The sequence below is a fragment of the Mustela nivalis genome (genome assembly GCF_964662115.1).
Source record: "Mustela nivalis genome assembly, chromosome: 17".
NCBI classification, from domain to species: domain Eukaryota; kingdom Metazoa; phylum Chordata; class Mammalia; order Carnivora; family Mustelidae; genus Mustela; species Mustela nivalis.
In genome coordinates this window covers 30,348,181-30,366,559 of record NC_139036.1, presented here as the reverse complement: position 1 = coordinate 30,366,559, position 18,379 = coordinate 30,348,181, and the positions used below count along the sequence as shown (strand labels likewise).

General features: G+C 36.1%; 1 protein-coding gene across 1 annotated transcript in view; it reads right to left on the bottom strand.

Annotated features, from left to right (window-relative positions):
• HSF5 (heat shock transcription factor 5) overlaps positions 1-18,379 on the bottom strand; it is a 48,228-nt gene that overhangs the window by 17,252 nt on the left and 12,597 nt on the right. Inside the window, exons 3-5 of the mRNA XM_082705911.1 lie at positions 13,257-13,354; positions 9,498-10,019; positions 6,684-6,861 (exon numbers count right to left, since the gene is read on the bottom strand). Coding sequence (XP_082562037.1) covers positions 6,684-6,861; positions 9,498-10,019; positions 13,257-13,354 — 798 coding nt within the window. The remainder of the gene's footprint in view (positions 1-6,683; positions 6,862-9,497; positions 10,020-13,256; positions 13,355-18,379) is intronic.

Genomic DNA, 18,379 nt, shown 5'->3' with positions numbered 1-18,379 from the left:
CCTTTCTCCACTACATTGCCTTGGCACCACAGTTAAAAAGCAACTGACCACATATGTATGGATCTATTTCTGGACCCTTGTATCATTCATCTTTATGCCTATCTTTTCACAAATATCAAACTATTTTAATTATTATAGCTTTCTGTTAAGTCTTGAAATCAGTAAAATCTCCTCTAACCTTTTGTTTTTGAAGATTGTTTTGGTAATTCTCTGATCTTTGCATTTCCTTTTAAATTTTAGAATCAGCTTGTAATTAAAAAAAAAATCCACTGGAATTTTGATTGGGATTGCACTGAGTTCACAGATGAATTTGGAAAGAATCCTCATTTTAAGAAAATTGGATCTTCTTATACATGAATATGGCATATCTTTCCATTTATATCTTCTTTAATTTCTTTCAATGTAGAGGTCTTGGACATCTTTTGTTCAACTTATTTCTAGGTATCTTATGATTTTGGTCTTATCGTTTTTATTTCATTTTCCAATTGTGTGCTGCTAGATTGGAGAAATACAGTTGATTTTTGGGTATCAATCTTATGTCCTACAACCTTGCTAAATTCATTTATTTGTTCTAGCAGTTGCTTTGTAGATTCCCTAGATTTTCTTCAGATGAGCAGTCATACCATCTGCAAATACTTTTACTTCTTTCTTTTCAATCTTTATGCCTTTTATTTCTTTTTCTTACCTACTGCAATGGTAGACCCACCAGGACAATACTGTATTACATGTGGTGAAAAAGGGTGTCCTTGCCTTGTTCCCAGTCTCTAATGTATACAGTAGTCTCTCACCGTTAACCATGATCTTTGTTATACATATTTTAGAGATGTTATTTATCAGTTTGAGAAATCTTCCACTATTCCTACTTTGTTGAGGGTTTTACTATGAACAAGTACTGAATTTTTTCAAGTGCATTCCCTACATCTATTGAGATCATCAGAAAGTTTTTCTCCTTTATTCTGTAATATAACAAGTAACATTGTTTAACATTTGAAAATCAATCAAGCCTTGCGTTCCTGAGACAAACTCTATTTGGTTGTGGAGTATTATCCTTTTTAAATATTGTTGGACTCAATCTGCTAATATTTTGATAGTGATTTTTACATCTATTTTCATGAGGATTCTTACTTTAAGAAAGTCTTTGATAACCAGTTCAACTTCTTGAATAGATATAGGGCTATTTACCTGGCTCTTGGGTGAATTCTGTTAAGTTGTATTTTTCAAAATATTTAACTGTGTTGTAAATTAATATAAGACTGTCCCCTGTATTCTCTTGTTATCCTGTAAATATCCATAAGTTCTGGGGTGGATATCTCTTTTTCATTCTTGATAGTTATGATTTGGGTTTTCTTTTTTCTTGATCAGTTTAGCTAGAGGTTTGCCAATTTTGTTGATCTTTTCAAAGAGTCAATTTTATATTTGTTAATTTTCTCAACTATTTTCTATTTCACTGATTTCTATTCTTATTTTTAGTATATCCTTCCTCATGTTTACTTTGGTTTACTTTTCTTTTTTTTTTTTCTAGCTTCTTATAGCAATACTTCAGGTCATTGATTTTAGATCTTACTTCTTTTCTAATACTACCATTTAAAGCTACACATTTTAGGGCACATGGGTGGCTCACAGTCACTTAAGCATCCAGCCCTTGGTTTTGGCTCAGGTCATGATCTCATGGGTTATGGTCTCATAGGTTGTAAGATCAAGCCCCGCCTCTGGCCCCACTCATACATGCACTCTCTCTCTCTTTAAAATAAATAAATATTTAAAAAATAAAAATAAAAAATAATTACAAAGTTACATATTTCATGCTAACATTGTTTAAATGCATCTCACAAACTGATGTGTTTTTATTATCACTCAATTCCAAATATTTTCTAATTTTTCTTGAGATTTTGTCTTTGAGTTATGAATTATTTAGAGTATATCACTGTATTTCCAGATACTGGAAGTCTTCTTCGTTACTTCATTGTCACTGATTTCTTTTTAAGATAGATTTATTCATCTTAGAAAGAGAGAGAAAGAAAGCATGAGCAGGAGAGGGAAGGGGGAGAGAGAATCTCAAGCAGACTCTGCACTGAGTGCAGAGCCTGATGCAGGGCTAGATCTCAAGACCCCAAGATCACAACCTGAGCTAAAACCAAGAGTCAGACACTTAACTGACTGTGCCACCCAGACACCCAATTATCAATGATTCTAATTTAATTCTGTTGTATTCAGAGAATACACTTTGTATGATTTTAATTCTTATAAATTTATTAAGACTTGTTTTATGGCCCAATATAAAACCTATCTTGGTGAATGTACCATGTGCACTTGAAAATAATACATATTCTGTAGTTTTGGGATGCAGTGTTCTATAAATGCCAATTAGATCAAGATGGCTGATTATGTTGTTGAGATGTCCTATGTCTTGACTAATATTTTTTCTAGTTATTCTATCAATTACTTAGATAGTATGTTAAAATATCCTACTGTAGGGATGTCTGGGTGGCTCAGTCAGTTGAGCATCCAACTCTTGATTTTGGCTCAGGTCATGATCTCATGGCTCATCAGACTGGGCTCCATGCCTAGCGGGGAGTCTGTTTGAAGATTCTCTCCCTCTGTCCCTCCCTCCACATGTATGTGCATATGATCTTTCTAAAATAAATAAATAAACCTTTAAAAATATATACTACTATATTGAGGAATTGCCTATTTCTCTTTTTGTTAATTTTTACTTTATATATTTTAAAGCCCTTATTACACAAAAATACATTTATAATTGATATGCTTCCATGATGAACTGTTCACCATTATGACGCAGACCCTTTATAATGCTCTGTCTTAAAGTCTGTTTTTATCTGGGCGCCTGGGTGGCTCAGTGGGTTAAGCCTCTGCCTTCGACTCAGGTCCTGGGATCGAGCCCTGCATCGGGCTTCCCTTCCTCTCTCTCTGCCTGCCTCCCTGCCTACTTGTGATCTCTCTCTGTCAAATAAATAAATAAAAATCTTTAAAAAAAAAAAGTCTGTTTTATCAATATTTAAAAATAACCATTGCAGTCTTTCATACTTCCTTTTTGAATGTTATATCTTTTCCCATCCACTTACTTTTAAGCTACATGTCTCCTATAGCCAGCCTATTGTAGGAGTTTGCTCTTTTATCCATTCTAGCAATTTCTGCCTTTGAATTAAAATTTTTAAGACCATTTACATATAATCATTGCACTGGTGAAATTTGGTTCCACCATTTTATTATTTGTTCTCTGTGTTATTTTCCTTCCCTTTTTCCCCTTTCCTGCCTTCCTTTGGATTATTTCTATTTTGTTGGTGATTACCCTAAAAGCTACAGTATGTACTCTTGATTCATCAAAGCCCATACTAATCAATACCTTTACCACAGTCTCCTCCTGCCTGAAGAACACCCTGTAGAAGTTCCTTTAGTGCTGATCTGTTATGGCACATGCTCTCAATTTTGTGTTTATCTAAAAATGTTTTCAGGGTGCCTAGGTGGCTCAGTGGGTTAAAGCCTCTGCCTTCAGCTCAGGTCATGATCCCAGGGTCCTGGGATCAAGTCCTGCATTGGGCTCTCTGCTCAGCAGGGAGCCTGCTTTCCCCTTCTCTCTCTGTCTGCCTCTCTGCCTGCTGGTCATCTCTGTCTGTCAAAAAAAAAATAATAAAATCTTTAAAAACAAAAAAATAAAAAATACAACTGTTTTCATCATCTTGCCTTCATTTTTGAAGGATTATTTTTTTAACTGGGTAAAGACTTCTAGGATTGCCATTTTCTTTCCTTATAGTAAAAAACATGACTTTACCCTTTTCTGGTTTCCATTATTGTTGTTCAGAAAGAAGCTGTCAGTTTAATTCAAGTGTTGGCAAATTATGACCTCTGGATAAAATTGGGCCGAGCACCTGTTTTTGTAAATACAGCTTTACTGGAACACCACCATAATCATTCACTTATATATTGTCTATGGCTGGTTTTGTACAAGGGCAGAATTGAGAGGTTAAACAGATCACATGGTACTAGCATAAAGAACTACAAACAGACCAATGGTCTAGACTAGAGAGGCTCACTTATACGGTCAGATGATCTTCCACTAAGATGCTAAGACCACTCAATGCGGAAAGGACAATCTCTCCAACAAATGTTGTATGAAAACTATATCCACATGCAAAAAAATGGTGTTGCATCCTTATCTTCCATCATAGTCAAAAATTAACTCAAAATGGGCTAAGGGCCTAAGTGTAAGACCTAAACTATAAAACTCCTGGAAGGTAACATAGAGGAAAAACTTCATGACATTGGTCTTGGCAATGATTTCTTGGATAGGACACCAAAAACACAGACAATAAGAACAAACAACAAACAAACAAACAACCCCCCCCCCAAAAAAAACAAGTAGGACTACATGAAACTTAAATACTTTTAGGTATCCAAGGATCACTCAGCAGAGTGATTATGAGTAGAATATTAGCTACATTAATAAATGTGTGACCTTATTCATTTCTCTTTGCAGACAGGTTACTTATCCTCTCCAAGCCTAATTTTCCCAATCTTTAAAATGATGACAATATCACATTCAATGTTTTTTATGGCATAAAAATGGGTATGCAGCAAATATTAGTTCCTGTCCTTTTCTAAATTGCCTTCAGTCTATGTCTTTAACATTTTCAATGGTGAAAAATTTTAATGTTTCATCATGGATTGAACCATATATTCAAATAAAAGTGACTATACAAGCTAAGTTTAATAAATACGATGAGTGATCTAAAAAGTGTTTTGCAGAAACACTAAAACTAAAACACTTTCATCTAAAAAGTGTTTTGCAGAAAGAACCCTATAAGTCTGAGTAAGATCTTGATCATATCACTATCAGTTTACCTTTTGGAGAATTTCTCAGAGAAGTTCTCAATATTTTTCAATTTTTATAGGCTAAAACGATTGTCCGACCTGATTAATGCTACCTGAATTGCATGCTTCTGTCATGCATACAGTGTGAGAATATTAAAGTTGGCCACTGGAGACTTTGATGACATTTTTTTTTTTTTAAGGATTTATTTATTTATTTGAAAGACGGAAATCACAAGGAGGCAGAGAGGCAGGCAGAGAGAGAGGAGGAAGCAGGCTCCCCGCTGAGCAGAGAGCCCAATGTAGGGCTCGATCCCAGGAACCTGGGATCATGACCTGAGCCAAAGGCAGAGGCTTTAACCCACTGAGCCACCCAGGCGCCCCGACTTGTTTTTGAATCATATAAAGAAACATGTTTTATTAGATGTTACTGTCTTCTTTAAAAATGGTTTTGTCCAGTTACCTTGGGAACAGGACAACAGGGACAACTAGGTGGCTCAGTAGGTTGAGTGTCTAACTCTTGATTTTTGGCTCAGGTCATGATTTCAGGATCATGAGATTGAGCCCTGCACCAGGCTCCATGTTGAGCATAGAGCATGCTTAAGATTTTCTCCCTCTGGTGTGCATGGCTGGAGCAATCGTTAAGGGTCTGACTCTTGGTTTCTGTTCAGATCATAATCTTGGGGTAGTGAGATGAAGCCCTGTGTTGGGTTCTGTGCTCAGCAGGGAGTCTTCTTGAGACTCTCCCTCTTCCTCTTGCTCATGCTCCCTCTCTCTTTAAAATAAATAAATTTTTTTAAAAGATCTTATTTATTTATTTGACAGAGAGAGACACAACAAGCAGGGGGAGTGGGAGAGGAAGAAGAACACTTCCTGCTGAGCAGGGAGCCCAATGCAGAGCTTGATCCCAGGACCCTGGGATCATGACCTGAGCTGAAGGCAGATGCTTAATGACTGAGCCACCCCCCAAATAAATAAATCTTAAAAAAAATTCTCCTCTTTTCCTTCTGTCCCTCCTCCCACTACCCACATGCACTCTCTCTCACTCTCTCTAAAAAATAAATAAATAAATAAAAATAGGAGAAACAACTCTATGGGGACATCTGGGTGGCTCAGTGGGTTGGGCCTCTGCCTTTGGCTCAGGCCACCGTCTCAGGGTCCTGGGATCAAGCCTTGCATCAGGCTCTCTGCTCAGCTGGGAGCCTGCTTCTTGCTCTCTCTCTGCCTGCCTCTCTGCCTACTTGTGATTTCTCTCTCTGTCAAATAAATAAAATATGAAATTTAAAAAAAAGGAAACAACTCTAAGTGCCTAAAACTATCATTAATTCTAGATTCCTACAAACCACAAGAAAAACAATACCACTGATTAAAGAAGTCATATTTCATACTATCTTTATAATGTGCTTGGGATAATGTCATTAATGACCATCTAATTCTTTTCTGCCACAGTTTGAGCATATCCCCTCTTGTCCTACATTCTGTTAGTAAGAAAATAAGTACATTAAAAATGATAAAGTCTTTGGCACTTGAAGCAGCTGTTAAGTCACTCTTCATCCTTGCCATCTGCAAGTTGAATAACTTATTTTCCTTTGCTTTTACTTAATATGTTCTATCTCTTGGAAAGCTGCAATAGTAGGAAAATACATACATGCAATACTAGGAAAATAACTTTTACACACTTTTCAAGAATAATTAAGAAAACACATAGAGTTAGAATTACAGTTACATAAAAAAGCAATGTGGTAAGTATAATATAATTATTAATAAAAATGAAGACTCCGAAAAAAACTGTCATTCATATATTAATTCCATACTATCGTTCTAATTCTAGTATACTAGAGCACAATAATCCTTACCAGGGGACTTTCCTTGCTGTGAGTTGCTTCTTCGCTCTCTGTATCTGGCTGGAGTAGATAAACCTGCATCTTTACTTGGCTTGCTAGCAGGCCCCACTTCTGAAATAAGGAATCCCATCTGTTCTGAAGGCAAGATATTCTCAGGTGGACTGGTCTGGCATTTTATACTGGCATCCACCTAAAATGTGAAACCCACTCATTATTCTGTATTTATCCCAAATATCTACTAAAAGTTAAGATATTTTTTCAGAGGAGTTCTAATATTGAAACATGATCCAACAAACATATCTGTAAAAGGCTTTTCATTCTTATGAGTGATATCACCTTTGATTTTTTTTGAACTAATCTGAATATTCAGTAGTAGGATATATATTTTCCCATGCACAAAGCATTGAAATGTATATGGAGCTAAAACATTTACTTAGGGTCAGAAGATTAACCATGAAGCTTGTTGTTGTTGTTGTTTTGGTAAAATTCACAAACACATACAGATTTACAATTGGTTAAGACCATATACAAACATATACAGATTTACAATTGGTTAAGACCACTATCTTTCTCCACTCTAGTATCCCTTCCATCAGATTTCCACTCCCATTGGTAATACTAAAATGGTCAATGGCAAAATCCTGTTGGATGATGTCAGTGGAGCTGAGGACACTTTATTCTACTAATTTTGTATTCTTTGTCTTAAAGAGACCCTCAGAATTGTATAAGCTTCCACCCCTAAAAAAATCTAGATCTTTTCTGTTTATGAGATATAAGTATGGAGTTCCTAAATTTTCTCTGGAATGCAAATTCCTTCCCCAAGGTGATCAACTTCTGAACTACTCTTATTTCTTTGAATTCATTTTAAATAAAACTATATAATGAAATAAAGCTAAAAGTTAATAACAGCTTTTAAAAGCTCTGATGTTCAAACATTTTTTAAAGATCTTGAAAGTAATTATGTGAATGCAATTTTAAGGTATGAAATCTAATACTTTGGATGTGACTATGAAGGAACAAAGAGAAATTTTCTTTTCTTTCCACAATCATATCTGAAACACAATGGGCCTATCTTTGGTCTACAGAATTTATAGTACTATTTTTTTAATTTTTTTAATTTTTTTTATAAACATATAATATATTTTTATCCCCCAGGGCACAGGTCTGTGAATCGCCAGGTTTACACACTTCACAGCACTCACCATAGCACATACCCTCCCCAATATCCATATACCCACTCCCCTTCTCCCAGTATAGTACTATTTTAACACATGATATACTGGGTCTCAACAGTTGGGCTCAAAAAAGGACAATGAGTTGATAGATACTTTAAGACAGATATATCTAAAATTAGAGCTAAAAAAGAATGCATTAAAAAAAATACAACTGTTGGGCAACCCCTTCAGGTCCCCTCCGTTCTTGGGAGCTTTGAACTATCACATTGCTATCACTCAGTAGACTTTGCTTTGCTATCCAACAACAACAACAACAACAAAAAAAACCCACAACTATCAAGAAGTTATCTTGGGAATCTAAAAGTGATGATATTTTCAGTCCCATTAAAGAAAAAAAAACCCAAAATTAAAAAAAAATATATGTGTGTGTACACAGACATTTACAGATGTGTATATGTGTGTATATATATATATATACACACACTTATACATACATACACATGGCTAAGATCAAGAAAAAAATAAAAGTAGGAAAATATAAGTTAATTCACAAAAACTGATTTTAACTTAGATATAGTTTTACTTAGAATAAGTAAAGCAATGTGGTAAAAGCCTAGTCATAAACCAGCAACAATAAAGGAATTAGCCTCTACCTTCAGAATATGTCTCTCAAACTAGAGTCAAATTCTGCTTTAAGAATGTAGATATTAGTAATGAAATTCAAACACAGTATGCTCCTAAGTCAAATGAGAATTCAATAATGCTATAAGAAAGTATGAAAAGACCCCTAACCATCTTATACCTCCATGCTACAAATGGCTAGAAAAGTCCTGATATTATCTGCCAGATAAACCATCCTTTCTGAGTAGTGGATTTAATCAGCCAGGCATACCTAGTCCATCCAAATTAAGATAGGAAGCAAAACTCAAGGGATGCTTTTAACATGAAAATAAGTTTTATTCCACAATGCTCCTACTGCCTCTCTAGAGGCTGACTTCAGACCATAACACAGTAAGAAGTCTGGGGTTTAAGGTTACTTCTTTCTGAATTTTTTTGTGCAGAATCACTGGGACAGCCACCATGCTTCTGGAAAGCATAATGGGAGCACCTGGGTAGCTCAGTCAGTTAAGCATCTGACTTGGCTCAGGTCATGAGTTCTGGGTCCTGGGATGGAGCCCCATGTCAGGCTCTGCACTCAGCACAAAGTCGACTTGTCCCTCTGCCTTGCCCCACACCCCTTTGGGCTCTGGCATGCACTTGCACTCTCTCTCTCTTGCTCTAATAAATAAATAAAATCTTTAAAGAAAAAAAAAAGAAAGAAAGTGGGGCTGGTGGCTCAGAGGGTTAAGCCTCTGCCTTCGGCTCAGGTCACGGTCCCAGGTCTTGGGATCGAGCCCCGGATTGGGCTCTCTGCTCAGCGGGAAGCCTGCCTTACCCCCCTCCCTCTGCCTGCCTCTCTGCCTACTTGTGATCTCTCTCTCTCTCTCTGTCAAATAAATAAATAAATAAAATCTTAAAAAAAAAAAAAAAAAAGGCATAGTGAACTGGTAATAAACCCGAATAAAATGTGAACAAACTCTTCACCAGAACAGTCTTTAGCAAGAAGCACTAGGTACTTTGAGCTTTTTAGAGACTTTTCTCTTTGCCTTACCTGGTGTGTGCTGAATGGTAGCCCTTCCTGCACAAACACTACTGAAGATGGAGACGGATTACGACTTAGCTGCTCCTTCAGTTTGACATGAGCTTGTTGGATGGCTGCAGATTCCTGCATTGTCGTATTTTCAACAGGCTGAGCTGTGTGGATGGTATAGATGTACTCAGGTGACTGTGGTAGAGAGCAGGTAATTGCTTGTTCTGTTCCGACCACAAAAGATGTAATATCTGAGCCTACAGGAGTAAGTGGCTCCAGCTGGCTAGCCTGACTTGTGGAAGATGGATTGCTGTTGTTTGAATTAGCTAGGATATGTTGGCCTCTGTTAGACTGAGATGTTGGGCACTGATTCTCAACAGGCTCCACCTTCACCATCTCCAATTTAGGGGAGGAATGCAACTCATCTACTATCTGAAAAACAGCCTCTAGGTTTACTTCTGTCTTTTTATTTTCATCAGTAGCACTGCAAGGCCAATTAGAAGGCAGAAATTCAACTGGATAGGAGGATTGCATTGGAGGATTCTGGGAAAAGAGAAAATAGGACTGTTTGGATAGAAAATTGAATATGAGATTAAGGAGGAAAGCAGCAATGTTTAGGCTGGTAAATGTTAAATAACTTTTAACTAAAGCTCACTAAGAAAACCTGAACACCAATCAACTTTTCAGCAATGGCAGCTTTAATTCTATTGTTAACATTTACTTAGCCACTAATATACATCAACCACTATACTCAATACTGGAAAGGACCAATAATTCTCAGGGTTAAAATATACAAAATCAAAAAGCTACAGTACCCAAATACATATTTGCTGATAAAATGCCTATACAACCAATTATTTCATAAGAGTTGACAGACAAAAACATCACTTATATCTATCATATACTACTTTAGGAATGTAGTAAGGAAATTTCAAACACAGGATGCTCACAAGTCCACCAATGCTTCTATAGATTCAGGGGGAGGTACTGATATTCTGTTCCAAATGATCTGGGAAAAAATGGATGGAATATCGAATGTCCTTTGGTTCCTGAGATTATTTATTTTTAAATAATAAAACATAGATTAAAAAGAGTTGTCACTTTTAGATATATTCTTTATATCTTCAAGATGTATTCTCTTATACATAGTACTTTGCACAAAGTAGGCATTCAATTACATATTTGGGAATAAATAATCTCAAGCTATGAATATAAAATACTGAAGAGTAATAATTAAATAAAACGTGTGATAGGTTGGTGTTGCCAAATACACAACAAAGACTGAGTCAGTTATTTGAAGGACATTAATGCCAAATAATGTAAATTTAAATGATTTAAGCATCAAGCCATTTTCTCTAGCCAATAGCACCATTTATTGAGTTCTTACTATGTGCCAAGCACATGCAAAGTACTTTATATACATTATTCCATTTCATCCTTGCAAGAGGCCTATAAAATGTGATCATCTCCATTTCCAAATGATGAAACTGAAGTTCAGAGAAACTGTGTATTCACCTAAAGTCACAATGAAATAACTGACAAATCCAGGTTTCAAACATAGGATGCCTGACTTCAGAGCTCTTGTTCTTAACCATTACACTATAATGATCATTCATGCACACTCTCACCAATATCTATGATCCAACAAAACCAATTGCATTTATTTCCAGAATCACATCTAAAATATGTTTTTTTCATTTTAAAAATGTTATGTCTAGGGGCACCTGGGTGGCTCAGTGGGTTAAAGCCTCTGCCATCGGCTCAGGTCATGATCCCAAGGTCCTGGGATCGAGCCCCGCATCGGGCTCTCTGCTCAGCGGGAGCCTGCTTCCCTTCCTCTCTCTGCCTGCCTCTCTGCCTACTTGTGATCTATCTGTCAAATAAATAAATAAAATTTTTAAAAAAATGTTATGTCTACCTATCTTTATTTTCCTATAACAAACAAGTACTATCTTTCTATAGTAAGGATATTTCTAAGGATATGTTAAATAATTTATTTAAAACATAAACAAGACATAAACACCATCAGAGTATCTCCAGTATGATCCAAGGGAGAGAGTTCCTGGATCTACAAACAAGAGAGTCTAACTTGTGGGACAGATATGTCCCTCTAGCGAAGATGAACAGACTGGACTATAATGCTTGATAGTCCACTGATGGTACCTGCCATTAAAAATGTCCAACTAAGGGACACCTGGGTGGCTCAGTGGGTTAAAGCCTCTGCTTTCGGCTCAGGTCATGATCTCAGAGTCCTGGAATCGAGCCCCGCATCGGACTCTCTGCTCAGCAGGGAGCCTGCTTCCTCCTCTCTCTCTGCCTGTCTCTCTGCCTGCCTGTGATCTCTCTCTGTCAAATAAATAAAATCTTTTTTTAAAAAATGTCCAACTAAGTCCCTTTGATCTGATTCTATATTCTTCAAACAACAATCTGATTATAATTTGGCTTTCCATGTAATTTTCTCAAAATTACAGTAAAATAGTAAGCTATTCTCTTAAAAACAGAAGCTAGGGGTGCCTGGGTGGCTCAGTGGGTTAAAGCTTCTGCCTTCGGCTCAGGTCATGATTCAGGGTCATGGGATCGAGCCCCACATCAGGCTCTCTGCTGGGCAGGAAGCCTGCTTCCTCCTCTCTCTCTGCGTGCCTCTCTGCCTACTTGTGATCTCTATCTGCCAAATAAATAAATAAAATCTTAAAAAAAAAAAACAGAAGTTATCTCTGGGGTGCCTGGGTGGCTCAGGTCATGATCCTAGGGTCCTGCTTCTGCTTCTGCTTCTGCTCAGCAAGGAGCCTGCTTCCCTTCCTCTCTCTGCCTGCCTCTCTACCTAATTGTGATCTCTGTCATATAAATAAATAAAATCTTTAAAAAAAAAGCCCAGAAGCTATATCAACTACATGACATCAAAGGTAAATACATAATTCCAATCTTTAAGCAATTATAGCATAAAACTACAAAGAGTGAAATTTAATCTTATTCTAGGGGCACCTGGGTGGCTCAGTGGGTTAAGCCTCTGCCTTCAGCTTGGGTCATGATCTCAAGGTCCTGGGATCGAGGCCCACATCAGGCTCTCTCCTCAGTGGGGAGCCTGCTTCCCCCTCTCTCTCTGCCTGCCTCTCTGCCTATTTGTGATCTCTGTCAAATAAATAAATAAAATCTTTAAAAAATTCAATCTTATCATAGAAATAGCAATCTAAAACATTTAAATAAAACTCAATTGCTTCCCAATAAATAATGTGAAAATAACTGAAGTATAGTGTTCACAATATGGGAGCAAAAAAGTATCACTACTTGAATTTCTCATTTTTTATTTCATTTTCCTTTCTCATTAAAAAAAAAGTAACTCCCTGTATCATCTTGGAAGAAACTGTCATTTGGTGACTTATGTACTTTTAAAGGTTATCTGGTATTCATTTTACCACAGAAGAGCCTAGAACAGCGATACTCTTAACTTTCAGCAACGATGAAAATGATCTCTGTGCTGTACAATTTGGTAGCCACAAGCCATATAAGACTTTGAGCACCAGAAATGAATTTTATATTTTATTTCATTTAAATTAATTTAAATAGCCTTGTAGTTACTGCCTACTCTTTTGGACAGCACAGGCCTGGAAGAATCCTCAGACATCATTTTTATCAACCCCCACTTTTTTTTTTTTTAGAACTGAGAAAACTGAAGCTGTAATCCACAGCTTACTTATTAAGATAAAATTACACTTTAAAACTGTGCGAGGTCAATAATATTCCATGTGAAATAGACTGTGTGCACTATTCCAAGAATCTTACCTGGAAGTAGTTGCAGTGTGCATAGGAAGAGGCAGTGGGAGTGACACAACTACTTAAAGCGTCCATATGGGCAGAAGGAGAGCAGCACTGTAGCACAGCTGGGACAAATTCAAACAGAGAAGAGTCATCAACCACAATTTACTTCTGGCAGCATTTAAGGCACTCCCCTCTTTCCACTTGGAAAGAAAAATTCCAAGTTTTCCTTTGTGGATGCAATAAAATTATGTTTAGTCTGATTAGGTGCTATTATTTATTAAAAACAACATGGTAATAGACTAATTTTTAAAAATCATCTTAAAGGGTCATGTCTACTTTTCCAAATGATATCTTTAGCACCTCAACATTCTGTTACCTTTCTAACCAAATGCTTATTCTTATTGAAAGTAATTTCACTTTACTGAAAATATCAGAACGTATTTGGAATACAAAATAATTGTTTCAATCATTTTAATAGTAATAATAATTAGGAGGAGGGTGTGTTTTAAGGATAAAATACGTGAAATACTCTCCAAACATGCCTACCATTATACAATGCATCTAGTAAAATCCAGACAAAAATGTTTTAACCATTTAAAAAAATAGTTAAGAATTTAAATCCAAGATCCAGACTGACTGGCTCTGGAGCCCAGCTCCAAAATTTTAATAGCTGTATAAACTTGAGCAAGGTTAATCTCTTTTGGCCTCAGTTTCTGCATCTTAATAAAATAGGGAAAATAACAGTACATACCTTACTATGTTTGTTGTGAGGAATGAATGAGTTAATATGCATAAAGCACTTGGAATAGTACTGGCATACAGTAGGCAATCAAAAAATAAATAGCTAATGCTGCTATTATTTTAACCAAAAAAGTGTATTTTCCAAGCTTTCTCTTTATAGTTAGGATACCATAAAAAGATTAACTCTTTGTACTGGTATAGTTATACTTACAGATGCAGTCTTAACAATAGGCTGAGTCTCCTCTTTTCCAGAGAGAGACTCTCCAGAACGAATGAGAATCAGTTATAACACATCACACCTTTGGATTAAACAGAGGATGACATTTATTGAGCACCTACCATGTTCCAGGCACAGTACTAGGTGCTTTACATATATTGCTTCATTTAATCCAAACAACAATTGAATAAGGTACTAACATTACTTTACAAAATTAAGGAAACTAAAGCTCAGAGATGTTAAATGATTTCCTGAAAGTCACAAAGCTAATAGTGACAGAGCCAGCAAACTTCAGAGCACACGCTCTTTAATGTATAATACTTCGCTAATCTTTCCTTCTTCCTAAAATGTAACATTATAATTTTACTAGAATTCCACTTGATGAATATATTTTTAAGTTGTCTTTATGATAAGGTAGCAACTTTCTATGTCCACATTTTTCATATTTTGTATATCTTAGTATACTAATAAAATTACTAAACAATCTTATTCTATGATCTTGGAAAGTAAATTAACCTAAGGATTATAAAAATTCATTGCAATGTTTCCCTATTTCTCTATTATTGACTACTGATTTTTAAAATGTCAGAAGTTCATGAAGATATACCACAAATAAACATTTTCTAGTATCATGTGTAATTTAAGCCATTAAATGGAAGGAAAAACTTGAAATAATGGACAAAATTCTAGTTTAGATACATATGTAAGGGTTAATGTTTTCTGAATTACAAGATTTTAACAATTCCAGTGATTAAAAAAGCCAGACATTACTAAGATGGCCACATAAAATTCATGCTCTTATCACTTCCAATATAGGTTAGGTAAGCACGTTCTTAGATTTAAACTTTGGGATTATTCAAACACACAATTCCAATGATTTGAATTTGATTTCCCTGAATATTTGAAAGCATACATATCCTGGGAAAGAACTTAAATCCAAAAATTAAGACATCAAGCAGGGGTCTGTTGGGTTGGCCAAAACTGAGAAAAACTGGGACACTTTTCTAGTTTTAACAGCTATGGAAAACCTAGCCCCCTAGTGGCAAGAAGAGACTCAGGAGCTGCAGGTTTTCACTCAACAGGGTACCATGAAATAGTATTTCATTGCAAATAAATCAACGAACGGTATTGTTTATTTTTATGATACTGTTCTGATTCCATCGCTTACATATTTTAAATAGCTGTTAAAGTGTACTTTAACATAAATTTCTTGGATTGAGGTGCCTGGGTGGCTCAGTTAGTTAAGCGTCTGCCTTTGGCTCAGGTCATGGGATGGAGCCCTGCGTTCAGGTTCCCCGCTCAGCGGTGAGTCTGCTTCTCCTTCTACCTCTGCTCCAACCCCCCACTTGTGCTTTCTTTTTCTCTCTCTCAGATAAATAAAATCTTTAAAATAAAATAAATTTCTTGGGTAAGTAAAGTAAATATACAACAGAAAGTATATTAATATATAGCTAATAGTTGATTTGGTATCTAAGGAAACAGCAAAACAGTGAAAGTCCTTTTAAGTGTCCAGTAACAAATGGAAAGTGGAAAGCTACCTGCAAAGGGGGACGTGAATAGATAATCCAAAAAGATTCCCAGTGGCTATTTCCTTACCAGAGCAGTCCTACCCTGTATGTACAGTCAACAAAATAGAACAATGTAAGATAATAGTAAGTTTACTGGATAAGAAAAACCTAGCTATAGAAATGCAACTGTGTGGTTAATATATGACAAATTAACTCTGTGTGTATTATGTAAGCATTGTGAAGGTACTGACATTTATAAAACTGAGTTTATCACTATATTCTAAGGCACATTCAGCTGCATAAAAATCTTACACTGTCTTCCTGAACGCAGTATTCACTCAAGGCATTTAACTGCACAGAGAATGAAAAACTGGAAATAATAGAATTCTATTTCAGATGTAAATATGATAGTTAATGACATTTTAAAAAATATTTTTAAAACCTTTTTAGTTAATGACATTTTTAAAAACAATTCTGGTAATTTAAAAAATCCAGGATACTAAAAATTATCTAGGTAAAAATTTTCACTCCCACTATGGGTAAGGAAAACAATTTCATATTTTTTTATCCTATGGAGGTAATTCAAATACACAATTAAAATGTTCTAGACTCGAGTCTACTTCAGAATAAGTACAGTGTCAACAGTGAGAAAATGCCAGTATAAATACTCAATAGGAAAAACATCTCAATTGTAAATTTAGGTTCAAGATAAGCTACTACACATCTAGAAACCCAATATATCCTTACTTATAGTAAGGTAAAGGTCTTCTGGGCATATCCCCAAAAAAGTGAAAGCAGGCACTGAAATAAATATTTGTGCATCTGTGTACACAGCAGCTTTGTTCATCATAGTCAAAAGGTGGAAGCAACCCAGTCTCTTCCAACAGATGAATGCATAAAAAAAGTGGTACATACATACAATGGAAAATTATTCAGTATTAAAAAATAAGGAAATTTTGAATAAATAAAAAAAAATTTGAAATTTTTGGAGTATCAATGAACCTTGAAAACAGTATGCTTAATGAAATAAGCCAATCACAAAAGGGGAAATGTTGCATGATTCCTTTAATATGAGTCTCGGGGAAGACCAAGAAGTTCTGGAGATGGAAGGTGGTAATGCTAGGACATACAACAATGTGAATGTACTTAATGCCACAGAACTGTAAACTTAAAATTGGTTAAAATGGTAAACTATGTTATTTATATTTTACTTCAATAAAAAGAAAGGCAGGGGCGCCTGAGTGGCGCAGTGGGTTAGAGCCTCTGCCTCCAGCTTGGGTCCTGATCTCAGGGTCCTGGGATCAAGCCCCGCATCGGGCTCTCTGCTCAGCAGGGAGCCTGCTTCCTCCTCTCTCTCTGCCTGCCTCTCTGCCTACTTGTGATTTGTCTGTCAAATAAATAAATAAACAAATTTTCAAATAAATAAATAAATAAATAAAAAGAAAGGCACAATTGTGTTTTTGCCTAGTTTCTTCTGGCAGCTAAAGAGAACTTCCTGCCCCTCTTTTCATTATAACAAAATCAGGCCTTTTCAAAGACACTGACGATAGAGGATAGAGGCTACCTGAGCTCAAGAACGACAGCACTGGAAAGCTCTTATACCTCCAGGTGCTGTATCTGTTTATGTATACTATATAGAATTAAAAGCCTGAAGATTAAATCTTTAGAATTTAAATGTACTTTCAAACAATAATAGGGGGTGCCTGGATGGCTCAGTCAGTTAAGCATCCAACTCTTGATCTCAGCTAGGCTCTTGATCTTGGGGTCGTGAGTTCAAGCCACACAGGGGGCTCCACACTGCTTAAACAACAATAACAACAACAAACTCACAACAATAAGCAATTCTTTTTGCCCAAGAGTCAAGTCAAAAAAATTTTAAATAATGATACAATATGTATTTTTTCAATAAAAAAATAAAAGCATCATCTGTACCTTGCAGAAGTTGTATATTTTTACAAACTACTGTATTTAGATTCTAGGATGTTAATATGTAGGTTAATTTGAAAGACAGCTTTTAAAATGTTTTATCCTTTCTATGTAAATAGTGTTTTAAATTTTATAAAGTCTATTCACATACATTAAATTCATTTAATCCCTGACTTGAAGTACTATTACCACTTACAGGAAGGGAAATTGAGGCAAGTGTCATGAAATAATCCAGTGAAGATCAGGTTGAATGATTAATTACAAAGAATAGAGTTATTCAATTCATTCAATACACTACTTACTAGGGAACAACTATAGCTGAGGACTACACTAGGTACAGGGGTATACAGAAATGAATTAGGGGCAGCCCCACTCCTCAGAGGCACCAAACCAGACATCCCACTCTAGCTGTTGGGTGTATTTTCTCACTGCTTAGGTAGTACGAGCCAACAATCCAGGTTAGTCCCACTGCCACCAGTAGCATCCCCATCATTTCCTATTGTCTGTCCTATCTGGGAGTAACAGATTCTGGGGAGGAGACATACCAGGAAAGAGTCTCACAAAGGATAAAATGAAGAGTTCTCTAAATGAGAGGCAGACAGATAGCAGAGCACAGTGGCCAAAAGAATGGACTCCTGAGTCAGCTTGCCTGGCTTTGTTCCCCAACCTTGCCTCTGAGTAGCTGTGTTTCCATTTCCTAACCTATAAAATGAGGATAATTACATTTCTAATCTTAAAAGGTTGTTGTGAGGATT